Source organism: Protobothrops mucrosquamatus, unplaced genomic scaffold (assembly GCF_001527695.2).
Source record: "Protobothrops mucrosquamatus isolate PMUCROS unplaced genomic scaffold, P.Mucros_1.0 scaffold468, whole genome shotgun sequence".
Lineage (NCBI taxonomy): Eukaryota > Metazoa > Chordata > Lepidosauria > Squamata > Viperidae > Protobothrops > Protobothrops mucrosquamatus.
This window is the reverse complement of record NW_015386789.1, coordinates 95,468-114,907: the sequence shown is the minus strand read 5'-3', so window position 1 is coordinate 114,907 and position 19,440 is coordinate 95,468. Positions and strand designations below refer to the sequence as shown.

At 45.4% G+C, this 19,440-nt stretch overlaps 1 protein-coding gene across 1 annotated transcript in view; it reads left to right on the top strand.

Annotated features, from left to right (window-relative positions):
* The window catches only part of KMT2B (lysine methyltransferase 2B), a 54,786-nt gene that overhangs the window by 23,263 nt on the left and 12,083 nt on the right, over window positions 1-19,440 (top strand). The window contains exons 10-28 of the mRNA XM_015816572.2: window positions 1,743-1,988; window positions 2,440-2,534; window positions 2,913-3,011; window positions 3,682-3,795; window positions 4,012-4,158; window positions 6,800-6,895; window positions 7,147-7,264; window positions 8,136-8,249; window positions 9,142-9,326; window positions 10,363-10,455; window positions 10,541-10,630; window positions 11,107-11,180; window positions 11,555-11,679; window positions 12,534-12,637; window positions 14,069-14,206; window positions 15,140-15,298; window positions 15,558-15,678; window positions 17,715-17,793; window positions 18,641-18,801. Coding sequence (XP_015672058.2) covers window positions 1,743-1,988; window positions 2,440-2,534; window positions 2,913-3,011; window positions 3,682-3,795; window positions 4,012-4,158; window positions 6,800-6,895; window positions 7,147-7,264; window positions 8,136-8,249; window positions 9,142-9,326; window positions 10,363-10,455; window positions 10,541-10,630; window positions 11,107-11,180; window positions 11,555-11,679; window positions 12,534-12,637; window positions 14,069-14,206; window positions 15,140-15,298; window positions 15,558-15,678; window positions 17,715-17,793; window positions 18,641-18,801 — 2,358 coding nt within the window. The remainder of the gene's footprint in view (window positions 1-1,742; window positions 1,989-2,439; window positions 2,535-2,912; window positions 3,012-3,681; window positions 3,796-4,011; window positions 4,159-6,799; window positions 6,896-7,146; window positions 7,265-8,135; window positions 8,250-9,141; window positions 9,327-10,362; window positions 10,456-10,540; window positions 10,631-11,106; window positions 11,181-11,554; window positions 11,680-12,533; window positions 12,638-14,068; window positions 14,207-15,139; window positions 15,299-15,557; window positions 15,679-17,714; window positions 17,794-18,640; window positions 18,802-19,440) is intronic.

Sequence of the window (19,440 nt, the reverse complement as noted above, 5' to 3'; positions counted from 1 at the left end):
ACGGGTTGGGGAATTCTGGGAATTGTAGTGCTCTGGAGGCCAGCAAGTGGAAAAGGCACTTGCTAGGTGAAGGAATGCTGTTGTCTGCTAAAGACTGGGATGGGTGGAGCCAGGGATACCATAGATAGTTCTGCAACCGTGGGAGGGGGTGGAGGTCCTGTCTTTTTTTTTTGGGATTATGGGAAGGAAATGGGCAGGTACTAGGAAGGGGCTGGGCTGGAGAGGCCATTGTGATCTGAGGGGGCCTGAGCAGAGTTGATCATGCATGCCCCTGGGAATGTCCTCACTTGCTGTGCAGACTGAAGAAACATTGCTTATGTGAGCAGATTAATCTGGGAAAGGAGGCTGAAGGTGGGGAGGGTGGCAAAGAGTGGGGGGGGGGAGACAACATTTGGCTTGTTCTGCTCTTGGGGGGGGGATTGGAGCTCAGATTCCTGGCTTCTTCAGCTCAGCTCTGAGGGTGGCTTGAGAGAAATGCTAGAAGGTGCAGCGTCATATTGAGGGTCTCTTTGAGCTGCTGAATCTTTTTCCTGCCTTACCTCTTCACTGCTTTTTCATCCTTTTTCAGCTTCCACAATGGGAGCAGAGGCAGGAAGTTTTGGCCCTCCACCCCTCCCTCCCTCCCTTCCTTCCAATTTCGTAATTCACTTGTACTTCTGGACCAATTAATTAACAATGGGAGAAGCACACAAAAAACTCTTAATGGTACCTTCCAGGGGGAGGGGGAGGGATCAGAGACTTCATTCCGCTTCATCTGCATATGAGAAAGTAGACAATGACTACTAGAAAGCCAGAAAATTGCTCCTTGTAAGCAAAGGAGAATTACAAGCCAGTGCAGCTGTTGAGTAAATCCATAGTGCCTGACTGAAGTTGGATCTGTAGGAGCTCAGAGCCTTGAGCCAAGGTCAGTATGACCCAGGTGATAATGGCCTCTGAAGTCCCATCTAGTTTTTCCTTATCTCTCTGCTCTTAGCTGTAGATCTTAAATCTCTTTTGTATTGGAGATGAGAAAGTAAAGAGGGAGACCTTTTAGATAGGAAGACAGGGCCCTTTAAACAGCATTTGTACCAGGGATGGGTAGAGATTGTAGATCTAAATTGCTGACAGGCGGGAGGGGGGGGGGAGATTGAAAGCATTGCCGCAATAGATGGAAGATGAACTGTAGCTAAGGTAAGTGAGCTAATAAAGACTTTGTCACGGGGAGACCCTTAGGTGGGTCAGTGGCTGAGCAGACCAACAGCTGACACAAGACGTGTTGTGTTGAGGTGCCGCTTCTTCCACAAGGCAGGTGAGAGTAACCATCTCTCACCAATATTAAATCCAGGCTGCTACAACCCAAATGCCCTCTGGTTGCAGCAAAGAGATACAGAAATATTCTTTTGGCAACTCGAGAGCTCTTCTTGGTCCTTGTCAGTCCTGCAGCGCTGAGCAGTAGGTTAAGCATGAAAGTTGATGCTGGTAAGAGCGCCTAACCGAGCTGCAGAGCTTTTGAATTTTGGTCTGGTCAGATGTTCAGAGCCTGTTGGGATTGCAGTCAGCTGCACTAAGTACCGTGCCTCAGTTCAAGAGTTTGCATTCATTTTTCTCTCCCGTCTCCCCACCCCTGAGTATGCATTTATAACAAGTCTTGGGCAGTGTGCAGGGGGATGGAGGAAAGGGGAGGAAATGGTCCTTCTGCCCAGCATCCATCTGCTGCTAGAGTCGGACTGCCGGGCTCTGCTCACCCATGCCTTTGTCTTCAGGCCGTACAGTAGTGAAGCCCATCGCCCCCTGGGATTCAGAGGATTCTCAAGAGGAGTTTCCAGCCCCCTGGGAAGTCATGCTGGGGGCCACAGAGACTGCTGAGCAAGACTCTTTGTTGCAGCGTAAGTCAGCCCGGCGCTGCGTCAAGCAGAGGCCCTCATATGACATCTTTGAATCCTCTGACTCAGACACAGAGCCGGCCTCCGGCTCAGCCACTCATCGCCGGAAATCTTCCCGGGACTCAGGTGAGATGTGAGCTTTTGGGTTGCTTGGTCCATGACTTCCAGGTTGAGATTTGCCAGCTACTGGGCTATTATCGGTAGCCACCTATGAAAGTTGCACAAAAGCAATAAGCTTCGCGTGTGTCTGAAGCTGCGGCTAGCTGCAGCTTCCGAGGGCACATCTATGGTTGTTGGTATGCCCACCCTGGGCCCAATTTTCTTAAGAAGAAGCTCTTGGTGGGATGACCAATAGGGCCCAAGAGGTTATCTCGTTTTGGTGTGACGTGAGATCCTTGATGCTCAGTGATAGATAATTCAGTAGATTCAGATTTATTCTTGACTCACAGCATCTCTGAGGTAAAGGCTAGTGGAACTGCCATGCTTTGTGCTTTCAAGGTGAAGAATAGAGTAGCTTCTCATCCTGTTTGAGTCTGATGCAAAGAGAATACGCTCTAAGATTCTCATATGTTTCCAGATTTGCTTCCCGTGGACTCCGAGGAGCAAAGTCGGCCTCGTAAAAGTTCTTTGCAGCCTGTGGTGCAACTGAAAGCCAGGAAGAAACCGGAGAAGGTGAGCCATCAAGAAAAGGTGAGAGAGACAAAACAATCCACGTCTGGGCAAGGTTTTATTTTTGTTTGTATTGTAACTCAGGAGGGTGCACAGCGCACATCAGGGACTTCAAGGAATCCACTGTGTGTTGTGTTCTTTAAGTGGGATATGAGCCAAATGCAAGTCATTTCTTTGTTTGTTTTTCCACCAAGATTCATTTCCCTTAAGACAAAATATGCCAGTTCTTCCGTCATCCTTCCTTACCCTCCGCCATATCAGTTTATTTCTTCTCTTGTCATATCCTAATACCAGCATTGTGTATCCCATGGGACACCTGAACGTCTGGGAATACTCTGTTAAGCTGCCGCTATCTTTCCTTCTTTTCTCTGCCCTTTTCAGGACATCCCTCTTTCTGCCTCACTGCCCTCCATCTCCAATGGCTGGAATGGGAAACAGAAGTCCACAGATGGAGTCCACCGGCTCAGGGTTGATTTCAAGGTGAGGGAGGGACTTCTGCCTCATAGACACAATGGAAAGGATGGCATATACAGCTAAGTCAAGATGGCAATCACTAGACTCCAAAGCGTATTCCCGAATGGAACAAAATCTCAGTTGGCGCCTGTTCCTAAATCTGCTATTTACAGTCTTATGCCTGTTAAACCCAAGTGGCTCTATAGATATTATTGTTCTGGACCTGAACAGTTTTGGTCTAGGCTACTGCAGCACACTCTACACGGGACTATCCTCGGAGATTGTTCTGTAGTTTCAGCAGGTGGAGGAAGGTTGCCTGCTAATCTGTGTACCAGTGCAGTTTTGCAACCTTGATTGTCCCACATTAAAGGATATGTGATGGTTCCTAGTTGTTTCTGTGACTCAGTATAAGCTGTTCATCTTAGTTTTAAATTTTTCAATAGATTATGAGCTCTAAATCCAAGTCTCTATTTGTCTTGTTAATGCACAGGAGGATATTTTTTTCCCTGTGTCATTCCCAAACTGCAGAACAAATATCCCTTGAGGCTGATTGGTCACCCTCTCTCTACTGTCAGAAGTAGTAATCAAGGCATACCATTGAAAGTTACTTTTGTAAATTCCCTTTCAGTTCAGCGATTCACTGTGTGTCGCTCTATAGCTTTTAGAGCAATTTTTTCCCCACTTGTGTGCCTCATAGGAAGACTGTGACTTGGAGAATGTCTGGCTGATGGGCGGTCTCAGCATCCTCACTTCAGTACCAGTCACCACGCAGGTGGTCTGCCTGCTCTGCGCAAGCAAAGGTTTCCATCAGGTGCGTCTGATGAATAGGAGCTAAGAAGTACTGAAAGTTGCCCTAGGCAGGAATTTGAGGAAGGGCTTTCCTTCCCATTTGGGAGTTGGTCAGGTGGAGTTGCACATTGGGGTCCTTTTGCCCTCAGGGTTTGGGGGTTAAAGAGGATTCAAAGATGTCCAGTTTCCTGTTTTCATGGATGTAGGATCTCTAACGTGGCTGCTGCCTGTTCTGTAGCTTGTGTATTGCCAGGTATGTTGTGACCCTTTCCATGTCTTCTGCCTGGAGGAGGATGAACAGCCACTGCCTGAGCAGGAGGACAGCTGGTGTTGCCGCCGTTGCAAGTTCTGTTATGTCTGTGACCGCAAAAACAAAGCATCCAAGGTAAGGAAGTTGTGTGTGTGTGTGTGTGTGTGTGTGTGTGAGAGAGAGAGAGAGAGAGAGAGAGAGAGAGAGAGAGAGAGTGAGTGCGTGCAGGGAATACACTGGCTTGTATGTTCCTTCTGCTAACAGGAAACTAGCAGTCCATCATTGCATCACCAACAGCTCTGTGTAAGTGGGGCAGGAATCAGCATTCTGGAAACAACTGTGCTTTTAGCTTGTTCATGCTCACAGATGGAGCAGTCAGGAAAGTGACTTTAAATCAATTGCTCCTTGGTCTTCATCTCCTCTTTTAGGATTATGGGGAGAGAGTTTATGGGGCATTCCCCTTCTTTAAGCCCAGACTCGGGAAACATAACCAAAACTGGGCAGATGTAGCAATAGCAGAAGCAGCAGTAAACTGAGGTTTCAGAAAACATTAATCCCATCCTTCTTTGGCTTCCTCTTTTGCTACCACACTTCCTTCCTTCCTTTTCATGAGTGCTCTGCTCTTCTTTTTCTAGAGCCATTTGGGTACTCAGGCATCATCCTATTATTTTCTTCACTCTTCATTTCCTTAGCACAAGTAGTCCATCTACCAAATGGCTTCACTGGTTCCCTTTTAGCTGACTTGAATCTTGATTTGTCTCCCTGGTGCTCTTCTCCTCCCCTTCGCCCATAAAAATGTAATTTGTTATGGATTTATATTCCATTTCTCTTACTGTTATGCACTTAGGACAGCGAACAGTTGACCAAATGCAGAATTTCAGATCGCTCCTTCGCTGTGTCTCAAGGCTTTTCCTTTGAGTCTTCTGCCAAATTTGGGTCTTTTGTACCTGTGTCCCCGTGTTTCTCATGCTTGGCAACTTTAAGATGCTGGCTGGAGGATTCTGGGAGTTGAAGTCCACATACCTTAAAATTGCCAAAGTTTTAAAACTCTGGTCTAGGCACTGCCTCCCTGTCATCTCGGGTCCTTTCAGGGTCCTCAGTCACCCAGATTGTAACCTCAGTCAGGCTGGCAATTATCCCAGCTCATCTCCCTGCACATATTTGTAGCATGTTCTCAGCTGCCACTATTGTCATCCAATAAACCAGGGGTCCCCAACCTTGCCAACTTTAAGACTTGTGGAGTTGAAGTCCACAAGTCTTAAAGTTGCCAAGGTTGAGGACCCCTGCAATAAACAACTCTGTTTGGAATAAGGTAAAAGCCCGGTAAATAAATAAATCCACATCGGAAATTGGTTTGAAGTTACAACAGCATTGAAAAATGTGACCTATGACTGTTTTTCACACTTAGGACCATTGTAGCATTCTCATGGTCACATGGTCAAAATTTGGGCGGTTTGCAACTGGCATGTACTTATGATAATTGCAGTGTCCTGAGGTTATGTGATCCACCTTTTGTGACCTTCTAACAAGCAAAGTCAATGGGGAAGCCAGATTCACTTAAGAACTGTGTTACTAACGCAGGGGTCTTCAAATTTGGCCCTTTTATGACTTGTGGACTTCAACTCCCAGAATTCCTCAGACAGGCATGCTAGCTGACGAATTCTGGGAGTTGAAGTCCACAAGTCATAAAAGGGCCAAGTTTGAAGACCCCTGTACTAAGTAACAACTGCAGTGATTCACTTAACAACCATGGCAAGAAAGTTTGTAAAATGGGGCAAAACTCACTTAACATGTATCCTGCTTAGCAATAAAAAATTGGGATTCAATTGTGGTCGTAAATCAAGGACTACCAGTAAACAGCCAAAGGATTCTCAACTGGAGAGAGGTATTTCTGCAAGGTTTTTTTTTTAAAGCAACATATACCGCAAAGAGAAACAGAAGTAAATAGGGGAAGAGTGTTAAAGGAGCAAAAAATGGCAGTATTAACAGCTGTGCATAAAATAGGGAGGGAAATGAAGGTGCCAGTTTGAACAAATGGCATGTACGTAGGTTCAGTAATGCCCTGGACAGGTGCTGGACAGCTAGACAGGCATTTGTGTAGAAGACAGAGAAGCTTCTTCTTTTTTTAATTTTTTTTTATTACTATTATTTTTTTAAAAAAATCAATTTCTACATTGAACAGTGTGTTGTCTAGGTATACAATTAAAATTAAAATATAATAATCACATTCATAATAATGTTATCAAAATACAATCATATACTAGGAAATAACAATCAAAATATTAAAAGTAATATTACCCACATTAACATTAGTTATATAACAATCAAAGCATTTACTAATCCATTATAAATTTTGCTCACAAAATCCACATATTCTCATATTTCCAACTTTCTAACCTCTGTTTTTATCAGCTAACCATTGGTAAAATAAGTCCCATGTCATATAATATTCCATTTCTTCTTTTTTCTTTAATTTTTAACGTTAACCTATTCATCTCTGCGCATTGCAGTATTTTTTAAATTATATTCGAAGGAGAAGCTTCTTTATCATGAACATAAATATTTGAAAAAAAAATTTTAAAACAAGAATTCTAAGGATCTGGTTTTCTCACATAGCTTTTATGTTTAGCTCTCTGCTTTCCTTTTTCCTGCACATTTTGCATTTCTGGTCACAGTTCTCAGTTAGGAGATGTGAAGGATTCCAAATACATGGGTAGCAGCTCAGTTTTTCATGCCCCTTACTCCCTTTCTCTCTTTCTTCTATAACCTGCAACAGCAACTGTTGGAGTGTGAACGCTGCAGGAACTGTTATCACCTGGCCTGTCTTGGCCCCAACTATCCCACCAAACCATTCCGTAAGAGGAAGGGCTGGGTAAGTATCTGCAGAGTGGAAAATGTCAGGCAGTGCTTCTCAACCTCTGCAGCTTTAAGATATGGGGGACTTTAACTCCCAGAATTCCCCAGCCAGCACACTCTGGGAGTTGAAGTCCACATACTTTAAAGTTGCCGTAGTTGAGAAACACTAGAGTGGAGGATGAGAGAGTCAACTCTACAGCCTTTATACTGCAGGCTCAACTGTCCCTATATTGCAATTGCGAAATCCTTTTCTTTTACGTCCTTTAGATCTGTTCTGCCTGCATCCGCTGCAAAAGCTGTGGGACAGCGCCAGGGAAGAACTGGGACACGGAATGGTCCAGTGATTACAGTCTCTGCTCTGCCTGTTCTGTGCTGTACAATAAAGGTGAGTGCAGCAAAATCTTCTGAAAAGTTTCAAAAGTTTCCATTATAAATCGAACGCTTAGCAAATGTTTCAATACAAGGACATGTTTAATGAATTTATGGACCATTAGTCTCTGGTGTCAGCCCGTCCTTTTAACCATTATTCCATACTGGCTTTCCAAAGTAATTCTTGCCTATGCATTACCTATATTTTTACAGGGGTATAGATTACTCTTACCAATTGTCCCCATAGGAATAGTCTTGTAAAGTAGGTTGGGCTAAGAGTGAAGGGCTGGCCCAAAGTCATTCAGCATAGACTTGAACCTGAGTGATGTAACTTCAGAGAGATTAAAATATATCTGTGCTTATAATTGCTGTGAAGAATATCAGAAGCCATATTTTATATCTTTTTTCTCTTCTGTTTTTCTTCACCTTTTTTCTTGCAGTTTTTGCTTTTTCCTTGACTTATTTGTTTGTTTTTTGTTTTTTTCCTTACTTTATATTAGTTTGTATTGGCTTTTATTGTCTGGTTTAAAAGCTTTAGTGATCATTTTAAAGAATAGACTTCAACGTCAGTCTCCTCAGTTCTAGCCCACCTTTTCATCATTCCACCAAACTGGCTATTTTCAGGTGCCAGGCAAAAATTGTTTAATTTTTCAACCTTTTAGGCATTTTAGTTTTGTTCTGTTTCTACACTGAGGCAGTTATTATACTACTTTATGGTCAGCAGCTTTTATTCTGCTTTTATTGGTGTTTCAGTTTTTGTTGACTGAATATTGTTCGGATATTGAAATACAGAGTATGAATGGAGCAAACGTTGAAATCTTAACATTCGTTTCAAAAACTGGATGGGTTCATCGTATCTCTTCCTGTGGTCTCTCTTCCTCGTGCAGGGAACTACTGCCCAATCTGCTTGCACTGTTACGAAGATAATGACTACGAGAGCAAGATGATGCAGTGTGCCAAGTGTGACCACTGGGTTCATGCCAAGTGCGAGGGGCTTTCAGGTTGGTTGTCTGGAGCAACATGGCTTAGTTCAGGAGGCTGACTACGAACAAGCCATTTTGTTGTCCATCCACATTGGGAAGGGACTAGGACTAGCCCTAAGAAGATGGATCTCATTGCTGCTGCATTCTTTTTTTTTCTTTTTTCTTTTTTGAACTATTACCATCTCGCAGATGGTACAGGATAATAAAAACAAAGACAAATAGGCTGAAAAATAGTTTTTATCCCAGAGCTGTAACTATATTAAATACTACTGTATAATGCAACATTGAAGTGCAATATTAGGGGCAGCGTAATGGTGAATAGAATGTGAAGGATGCGTGTATATAATGTATGTTCTTATTTGTGGTCTTTACTTGTGTGTAGTGTGCACTGTGGACAGCACTTAATTTCATTGTGAGTTACACAATGACAATAAAGATATTCTATTCTATTCTATTCTATTCTATTCTATTCTATTCTATTCTATTTTTTTTTTCTTTTCCTATTCCTATAATCTCTTCCAGACTGGTTTCAGTCATTACACTAATCTATCATTCGAACCAGGGTATTGAACAAGTCTGTTAGGTCAGGCAGTTCAAAACTATAAATGATTGTTTTCAAAGTCAGAGCCTTAGACGTTGCACTAAACTCAGCATGAATGCTGAATCCAGATACTATGTAGGGAAAGCCGTTGATGGTAGCAGAAGAGTTGCAGCACGGGATTGTTTTGTTCTAGAATTGTGTGTCCTTTGTGGTGTTTTCCCCTTTGTGGGTTCCCCCAGCTGGATTTCATATTCGTAAATGTAGCTTAATAGGGCAACCTGTACCAAGAAGACTTGAGGAAAAAAAAATGGAGTGTCATTCGACCTAGGAATGAACACGAGGGATGTGCTCCTTTCCTGTCTCTTCCAGATGAGGGCTATGAGATCTTGTCTAACCTGCCGGAGAGCGTGGTGTATGCATGCCGGCCCTGCTGTGGCAGCGATAAGACCAAGTGGCGAGAGGTCCTTAACTCAGAGCTGCGCAAGGGACTGCGGCAAGTGCTGCAAGGGTTGCTAAGCTCCAAGTGTGTGGCGCCACTGATGCAGTGTGCACAGGTATGCTTTCTGGAGCATCGCGCGGGACCATTTCTTCTCTATTTTCCCTCTTTCCCCAACACAATTTGATAGCGCAAAGTGCTCAGTGTAGGCGACCCAAATGCACTGGCTGCCAATTAGTTTGGCAGACATTCTCCCAGGCACTGGGCTAAGGTAATTAGAGTCTTGTGATGAATGTACAACTTCTTTATCTGGTTGATTGGTTCTGCCATCTGGTTATTGTTATCATTCCATGCTCTTTGTATATCTGTTGTTTGCTTTTATGTGGATGAGCCACTCAGAGTTGATCACAGTTGGGCGACGCCTAAACTAAATAAATACAGAAATGCAAATATGCCAGTCATCATTGTTTTAATCAGTATATGGATTGGGAGTTATTTGAAAAGCTGTTTCCTTCCAGGTGACTTCATCCATATTTTAAGATCGGTTGCTAAACCCTTCTGACACATTATTTCAGAGGCAACTGCCAGCTTTTCTCCATGGCTGCACCTTTTAGTGGAAATGCTAGTTAAGATTCTAGTGCTCCTGGAGCTGAGGTTCTTGTCCTTCCCCAACCAGATGTATGGATTTCAGCTCCTAGAATTTTTCTCAGTGTCCACATTGATTGGGGAACACCGGGATTTTTAAGCCTACATACAGTATGTGGTGGTGCCCAGGTTGGAGAAGACTGGTGTGAAAGTTTCTTGCACGTTGCTGCTGTTTTGCAAATTTCTCTTCCTTTGGAAGAAACTTGATCTAGGACAGGGGTCCCCAATCCCCGGGCTGCGGCCCACTACCAAGCTGCGTGAGTGATGGGCAAGCGCACACACGCTCACACACAAGCCTTCACTCGTGTGAATGGACGGCGCACATGCCCCCTGCTCACACCAATGGAGCTGTGCACACGTGTGTGCGCCTGCCACCCTTGCAACACCCCCCCTCCCATTCTGGGCCAGGTTGCCAAGGTGTGGGGATCACTGGCCTAGGAGAAGGTGGCTTATAGGCTGCAGGTAGAAATGACAGCAGCCCATTTTCCTCACCTATTTGCTCTCGGCAGTGCTGTCCGGATGATGGCGTGAAGGTTCACCTCCGGCCCTGTGACCTACGCACTGTCAACAAGCTCTTTGAACAGGGACATTACTCGTCGGTGGTGAGTGTGGAGAAAAGAATTACATGCTGGAACTGGAGAGTGGGAGCTACTGGTAACCTCCATTGAGCTTTTTCTCTCTTTGCAGCACAGCTTCCATGAGGACATTGTGGGAGTCCTATTGGGACACACAGAGGAACAACAGGTCATCTCCTCTGCAAAAACACTCTATATCGAGGTACTCATCTCTTCTCACCTGTTGGTGGTGGAAGATGGTCTCTTGAATTAATTTAGTTGATAAGGGTTAAAGCGCACATGTATGCATAGAGCAGGGGTCTTCAGACATGGCCCTTTTATGACTTGTGGACTTCAACTCCCAGAATTCCTCAGACAGCGTGCCTGGCTGAGGAATTCTGGGAGTTGAAGTCCACAAGTCATAAAAGGGCCAAGTTTGAAGACCCCTGGCAGAGAGTATCCGTTCCATCTTAGCCTCATGTGCCTTCTCTCCTCTAGTTACGTATAACATCTGTCAGGGTTAGGCAAACTGTTCTAAGTTAGAACAGCTGTTTGGAGTGTACTTGGAAGTTTGGAAGTAAGTATCCTGTGTTTGCAAGTTTTCATCCTGAGCTTGGAATAGTTCTTGGTTTGTTTTGCTTCCTGGGAACTGCTGCCCCTCTGCTTAGCTCTCTGAACTCCTCTCTCTTGTCTTTCCAGCTGATGGGAAAGTATTTCAGTTGGTTTGATGCTCAGGATACAAAGCACTGGACCCGCAACAGCTCCCTTCCGAAGTGAGTGCTCAAAACCAAAAATATGGAAATCTTTTTCCAAAGTCATATCGGGCGATGTGGAATCTTTATCCAACTGGGGCTGTTGGAGGCAGAGAAGCCCTTGGTTACACCATGAAATGAATTTGGTGCACCAGATTAATTGATCCATAGCAGCAGTCCCCAACACACGTAATGCTTTCTGTTTAAAATAATGTTTAATCGGCCATTTTCTTGTAACTGTATCTTAATGGAAGATGCTATTGCCAATGAGGGATATGAAGAACAACGGTTGGGTGGCCTAATGCAACCCTTACCTGTTTTAGAAAGAAATTCATGTTGAATAGCCTCTGCAGCTTCTGATGGTGTCCTCTTTTCCTCCTCCCCTCTTTTGATAGTGGCATGCTTCCCAATGCAGTTCTGCCTCCTTCCTCTGACCACATCTATGCTCAGTGGAGGCAGCCACAAGAGGTCAGCTCAGCTGCCAACAGCCATCTGAGTTCTGCTGGCCCTGAAAACATGGGTAAGGCTTGGATGGAAAGGCCTCAAGGGGCAGGCGTTTCCTCTTTGCTTGCAGATACCTTCAGACCAACAAGTTGCTAAAGGGGGGGGCTGTCTTCTCACCCCACATCTCCCCAATACATAGAGAACCTATGAGACTTCCTTCTTTTGAGCCAGATTTCTGTTCCACCACTGTCTGTAGCAGCCTTCTGCAATCCAGCCCTCTCCAAATATTTATTGTTTGCTTGTTAAATTTACTTGCTGCCTATCTCTCCATGGGGCTACTCTAGGCGGGTTAAAATAACTAAAAGGAAGAAAATGAAAGGAGTTGTAAACAGGAGTAAAATAATAGAGCAATAAAATAAATGATGAAAAAGGCTACAATGAGAATACATCAAGATGATAACCAAAAAGATGGTCGTATGGAGAGCATAGCACAGGGGTCTTCAAACTTGGCCCTTTTATGACTTGTGGACTTCAACTCCCAGAATTCTGGGAGTTGAAGTCCATAAGTCATAAAAGGGCCAAGTTTGAAGACCCCTGGCATAGCACAAGGGGGGGCTGGAGCGGTGGAGTCTGCCATCAATCCAGCAACCACCTCCAGCATGGAACTGCCCCATTTGGTCATCAGGCCAACCAGCAGATATGCAAGTATGCTGGATTACACGCTCCATCTTTCCACCCAGCACCACGCAGTCAGAAGATTAGTCTGGCATATTAGAAGGGCAGAAGGCTGGTTTTTCTGATTCTACTTGAAGATACTCCGGATAAAGATCCTGTCTCCTTTTCAGGATCTCCTGTGCTCTGAGGAAATATTAGAGGGGCTGCAGGGAGTGAAGATCAAAATCCAATGTTTTTTTCTTTCTCCCCTTGCAGCTGGGAAAGATGCAGAGCGTGTCTCCCCACAGCAGCTGTTGACAGACCCTGAGGATAAGAGACAGTGTGCTCTCTGTCTTCAGTTTGGAGATGCTCCTTCCAAGGTAAAAGTGGTCCTGCTGGTTCATCCCAAAGTCCTTTGCTCTTGGAAGGGCCAACCTCAGGAAGTCCTACAAGGAAGACTTTCATGTAGATCAGCCATTCTCAACCTCTTCTTCATCGCAGATCCTCTTTAAATGCTTTTTGTGGCCACGAACCCCCAAGATTTAGCTCAAGATTTAAATCATAAATTTTTTTCAAGACCCTCTGTGAAAACATCGCTCCTCCTCCACATACACACAGGGGCCCACAGACCACAGGTTGAGAATCACTGGTGTAGATGAACTGTCCCATATCGGTCCTCCCACCACTGATGAGGAGGAGGAGGATAACAACAACAACAATAACAATAATAATATTGGAAGGGACCTTGGAGGTCATCTAGTCCAAACCCCTGCTCAGGCAGTAAACCCTATACCATGGCTGTCCAGTCTCTTCTTAAAAACTTCCAGTGTTGGAGCATTCACAGCTTCTGGAGGCAGGTTGTTCCAGTGATTAATTGTTCTCACTGTCAGGAAGTTTCTCCTTAGTTCTAGGTTGCTTCTCTCCTTGATTAGTTTCCATCCTTTGCTTCTTGTCCTGCCTTCAGGCACTTTGGAGAATAGCTTGACTCCATTTTCTTTGATATACCAGGGGTCTTCAAACTGCCCTTTTATGACTCATGGACTTCAACTCCCAGAATTCCTCAGCCAGGCACGCTGGCTGAGGAATTCTGGGAATTGAAGTCCATGAGTCATAAAAGGGCAGAGTTTGAAGACCCTGCCATATACCATAACATGCTGGCTCTGATCCTGAAGGAACCCCTGAATGTCAGCATCCCTTGGCTGTCCCTTGAACTCCATAAATAGCATTTGGGATTTTAAAGAAATAGGTGATTGGGTATCACCAGAGTTCTGGTTTGCTTTGCTGCTACAGCTTGTTGAGCAAGCCATAACGTACTGATTTACACATACAGGTAGACCCTGACCAAGGACCACAATTGAGCCCAAAATTTATTTCTAAGCGAGGCAGTTGTTGAGTGAATTTTGCCCCATTTTACGACCTTTCTCGCTGCAGTTGGTAAATGAATCACTGCAGTTGTTAAGTTAGTAACACAGTTGTTAAACGAGTCTGGCTTCCCCATTGACTTGGCGTATCAGAAATTCGCAAAAGGTGATCACATGACCCCGGGATGCTGCAGCAGTCATAAATATGAACCAGCTGCCAAGCGCCCAAATTTTGATTGTGTGACCACAGATATGCTGTGTATGAAAAACGGTCATAAGTCATTTTTCTCAGTGCGGTTGTAAGTTTGGACGGTTACTAAAGGAAGGGGTGTAAGTTGAGGACTAACTGTAACGCTAGGCCATGGGTAGGCAATCAGTCAGGGTGGAATTCTAAAATCATATTAAATCAAAACCAAACTCGTCCCCTCTCCTCCGAACCCTTCTCTCTAGGATGCAGGGAGGCTGCTGTACATCGGCCAGAACGAATGGACTCACGTCAACTGTGCCATCTGGTCAGCCGAGGTCTTTGAGGAGAATGATGGCTCCTTAAAGAACGTCCACGCAGCTGTGGCTCGGGGCCGGCAGATGGTAAGTTTGGCTCATTCCTGTTCTCCTCTGCTCTCCCCTCTTATTTGGAGGGGAGCAAGAACAGGCCCTCCCCAGGGGAAGCACACCTTGGAATTGTTTTGGCGTTATTACGGATCACTTTCTCGGTGCCTTATGGTGCATTTTGTACAGGGATGTAAATGTTATAATGTGGAGTCTTGCGCCAGAAATGGGAGTGGTGGCATCAAAACCAGAACTGTTACGTTATCTAAGTCGGATAACGCAGTAGTAGCCCAGCTGCTGATGCTGGAAGATCTGTTCTGGATTCAAACAGGGGTGCTGGTGTAAATTCTGCCTGAGCCCCAAAGACTCAAAAGTGGATCAAAAAAAATGTGTAGTTGTATCCAAAGCAGCATCTCAGTCCGAGTTAAAACAAAAGCAAAACTAGCACCCATCGGGAGACCATATTGAATCCTTTTATTTTCAGAGCCTTGACCAGGCAATATTAGTCTTAAAAGGAAGTTGAGTAGACCAATGGCCCCCAACCTTTGGGGCACCAGGGAACGGTTCCATGAAGAGAAGTTTTTCTGCGGATCGGAGGGGGCGTGGTTTCACCTATTGCCTGCATCCCGCGGATGGGGCTTCGCTTGTTTGCATGACCCAGTTTCTGGCATGCCGTGGCCTAGGGCTGGTCCACGGCCCGGGGGTTGGGGACCCCTGGAATAGACTATAAGATTGCCATACCTACTTTTGGTAGCTGCCTGGGCTTGTTTAATGATGAGAGAGAGAGACAGTAGGCAAAGGAGAGCATGGCAAGCACAAGAAATGTGTGCTTATATGTCTTTTTTGCACACTACAAAAAACAATTCGCTGACAGCAAACTCAGTAGTGACTGCTGGGCCTTTTACGTAGGTTTGGCCTGCTGTGCTGACAGGGCTACCCTGTCCTTGACATATCTCACTTTTCCTGTTCTAGCGCTGTGAACACTGCCAACGCACCGGGGCCACTGTTGGCTGCTGCCTCTCTGCATGTCTCAGTAATTACCACTTCATGTGTGCCCGCCTCTGCCGTTGTACTTTCCAGGAGGACAAAAAAGTTTTCTGCCAGAAGCACATTGACCTTCTGGATGGAACGGTAAAAAGGGAGGGGGGGGGAAACAGGAGAATTGCCAAAGGGTGGAGTGGAGAATGCCGGAGTTTCCATTAATGCTGGGATTAAAAGGTTGGGATAGTTTCATCGCTTCTGGCCTTTGAAAGCTGGAGGAGTGAGCTGGGTTTTCCATAGGTGTGCGATCTGCAAAGAGGGTGGCATTTGGCATTTGTGCGTGTGTGTGTCCTGGTGACACAATTATGAATAAGCCGTGTGTTAAGCTGTCATTCTGCCTGCCCTCTAGGAGATTGTCGCTGAAGATGGGTTTGATGTCCTACGGCGGGTCTATGTCGACTTTGAGGGAATCAGCTTCAAGAGGAAATTTATGGTGGGCCTGGAGCCGGATATCATCCACATGATGATAGGTACTTGAGGGGATGCAAACGAGCAGTGATGTGCTAAGGCAGGAGTCTTCAAACTTGGCAACTTTAAGACTTGTGGGCTGGCTGAGGAATTCTGGGAGTTGAAGTCCACAAGTCTTAAAGTTGCCAAGTTTGAAGACCCCTGTGCTAAGGAAGCATTGGGATCCAGAGTAGATAAGTTTTACTTCTCCCATAAGGTGGTGATTCTCGTGGTGGATGTGGAAATGAGTTTAAGGCTTCAGAGGTAAAGAAGACCTGATCTGAAAATGTCTCTGCAGCCCTCACATTCATGCCTTCTATTCTGGCAGTGCTCATGCTCAGATTGCATAGAAGCAAAATGGGGCCATACCTGAGAGCATTACATGCTGGTGGAGGTCTGATGTGTTTCTGAGAGAATGGGTTCCACTCCCTAGTAGTGCTTCTTCTTTTTTTTCCCACATGGAAGTGAACAGGAGCAATTTATGGACAGGGGATAAAACACCAGTTCGCATCACTGGAATTAGAATTAAACCTGGTCTTGGTGGCTTCTGTGGCTATATACAGTATGTGTGGGAGGGGGCAGGGGAGAATATTAAAGAAAACATTGCCTCCAATGGCTGCACCAAGAACCAGGTTGGTGTCTAGGTGAGCCATGGTAGCACGGTGGTTAGAATGCAGTATTGCAGCCATACTCTGCTTACTGCCAGGAGTTCAATCCTGACAAGCTCAAGGTTGACTCAGCCTTCCATCCTTCCGAGGTCGCTAAAATGAGGACCAAGATTGTTGGGAGCAATATGTTGACTCTGTAAACCGCTTAGAGCAGGGGGTCTTCAAACTTGGCCCTTTTATGACTTGTGGACTTCAACTCCCAGAATTCCTCAGCCAGGCACGCTGGATGAGGAATTCTGGGAGCTGAAGTCTACAAGTCATAAAAGGGCCACGTTTGAAGACCCCTGGCTTAGAGAGTGCTGTAAAACACTATGAAGCGGTATATAAGTCTGAGTGCTAGTGCTATCTAGAGAAGAACAGAAACGAAGGTCTTCTCTGTTGCAGTTCCTCAATTGTGGAATGGCATTCTGAAGGTGCACCACATTGTTTCAGGATAAAATCATTTCATTTGGGCTTTTAAAACTACTCTGATTTTAGCTGGTGGCATGCTTTAGTCCCTCTTAATTTTATTGTAGGTGGTTTGGCCCTTTAATGTTTTTAAATTTGTGCATCGCCTACCCTGAAATCTCTTTTTAAACCATGATAGTCTTGCAAATAGAACAGTCCCCAAATATTGTAAATAAACAGATAGATGCCTTTAAATATCTGCCTGGGATTATACCCCTCCACCCCTGCTTTCAGTTCTTGGCTATCCAGGGACTGGTGTTCTTTTATTTTGCAGGTTATTTTGTTTAATTTTGTGGGTGGGGGATTAAATTCAGGTTGATGGTTGGGAATGCCAGGGGGGGAGGGGGACTGGGGCCCATTGCATATGGGGAGAGGCTAACTCAACATCCATTTTGGCATCTCCCCTGCCTGCCCCCTCGAGAGTCTCTCCCAGCAAGAGCCGGTAGTGTTGAGCAGGACGCCAGAAGGCTCCGACTCTGTTGAAGACGGCTTCCTATGTTCTTTTTGCAGGAAGGGCTGTAGCTCAGTGGTAGAGCAGCTGATTTGCATGCAGAAAGTCCCAAGTTCAGTCCCATCACCTCCAGGTAGGGCTGGGAAAGTCCCCTGCCTTGGAGAGCGTCTGCCAGTCAGCATAGATGATTACATAGCTTGGTGAACAAGGGCGGCCTGACTCTCTACGAGGCAGCTTCCTGTCTTCGTATTTGCTCTGCAGCCTTACCAGCGTGGCTAGTCTGAGGGACAAAGCTCTTGCCCGTCCTTCTCACCCTGCCCCCGTTTATTTCCATGGGCCACCACCCACCGGGATGTTCTTGGGGGCGAGCCCCCTGGCAACCAGGGACTCCCACAGCAGAACTTCTCAGGGACGTTTGCCCACTTGGTGAAGCGTGATGGATCGTCTGCTCGGCGAGCCTTAACAGCTTCCCGAATCTTGTCTCTGCTGTCAGGCTCCATGAAGATTGATAGCTTGGGGATGCTGACGGACTTGTCCGAATGCGAGGGACGGCTTTTACCTGTAGGCTACCAGTGAGTATCTACTTCCGAGTTGTTGGTCTCAGTGTCGTCATGTTCCCTTCTTTATCCTAGAGAGCCAGAATTTTGATGCCAGGCTGTATGCAGATGCATGTGTCACGGTTACGTGATTGTGTTTTATGACAGTTTTGCCCAAAACTAGCCTTTACGTGGCTTGCTTAACGACTGCCGCGACAAAGGTCATAAAATCGGGTTGGTCGCCTGACCAATCCCTTCTATGACTGCGATGGGTGTGCTCCGTGATGGTCATAACTTCAAGGACTTACCTGTATAGGAAATGTGCTAACTAAAGATGCTTGTTCTTCACCCAGCCTCTAAAAAGCTCCCTGAAGGCCACATTAGCTAGGATGCTGTGAGATGTAGCCATACACTTCTCGAAGGCACCAGGTTGGGAAAGGGCGATGGTCCTTTTAGAGAGGGAAGGGCATAGCTCTGATAGCATTTGATGGGAGATTTTTTTTTTCCTAATGGAATTGGACCAAGATTTTTTTTTTTTAAATTCTGCCCTTTCCAGTTTTGTGGCATGTTGGAGATTCTTATTTTTTAAGCACTTTAAGCTTGTCTTAGAAGTAGAACTTAAGCCAAACTGAAGGCTTGATCATAATGCTTGATTATTTTGCAGGATTTTTAAAAATTATTTTCTTTCTCTCCTGATGGCAGGAAATCTTGCTACAAAATTTCAGCAATAGTCTTGAGGGGACCCCCCCAAAAAAACAGGGTTAGGGATTGCAGGTTGCCCACCTCTTCTCTAGCAGGCAGGTGCCCGACTCCTAGGCTTCTTGCTGCTTAGACCAAGACGGTACAGAGATCCTTTGCTTCCTTCTGAACATATCCCCACCAGATGTTCCAGGTTATATTGGAGCACAGTGGATGCCCGCAAGCGGAGCCGATATACATGCCGGGTCCTGGAGTATCGACCCAAGCTGAGCCAAGAAGAGCCAGATGCCTCGGGAATTCAGGAAGAGAACCACACTATTGCGCACAGTCCTGCTGCCCCTGTAGGTAAGTCTGGTCTGGCCCTTTTTTCTAGACCTGTTTTGCATTTTACTTTTCCACCTCATGCAGAAATGTGACAGAGGATTTTCTGCACCTCGTAATGTCCTCCTTAATGATGGGAGACAGAGGTTTGGAGTCAGCTCAACAAACTCATTGGGGTAGTTCTGCAGTCCTTCTACCTCCTAGATTTTTCAACCCTGGGAACTTCTGGGAACTTCTAAGATGTCTGATTGGACTGTCCCTTCTTCTCCTCCTCCTCCTTATACTCCAGTGAATTAGGGAGGCATCTGCCTGAGTCCCTTCCAGATGTTGTACTGATAGAAGTGAATATTAGTAGCTGACCTGTAGGCTCTTTGGTGCTGACCTGTAGGCTCTTTGGTGCTCTCCTTGGTGGTTTTCTTGCAGACATTTCATTACCAAACTAGATAACATCATCAGGGCATTAACATTATCTCGTTGTTCTGGACTTGCTTCAGCCCCTTTTGGCCAGGTTCTTGCATATTTCTGCCAAAGATATCTTCGTTACTCTCTGCACTCCCATCAGCCAGGTCTGGAGTGGCCTCATAAACTGGAGGTTTATTATCTTGAACCTACAAGTAACTTGTCACTAATAAGAGTCTGGTAAAGGTCCTTGCCGCTCAGCCA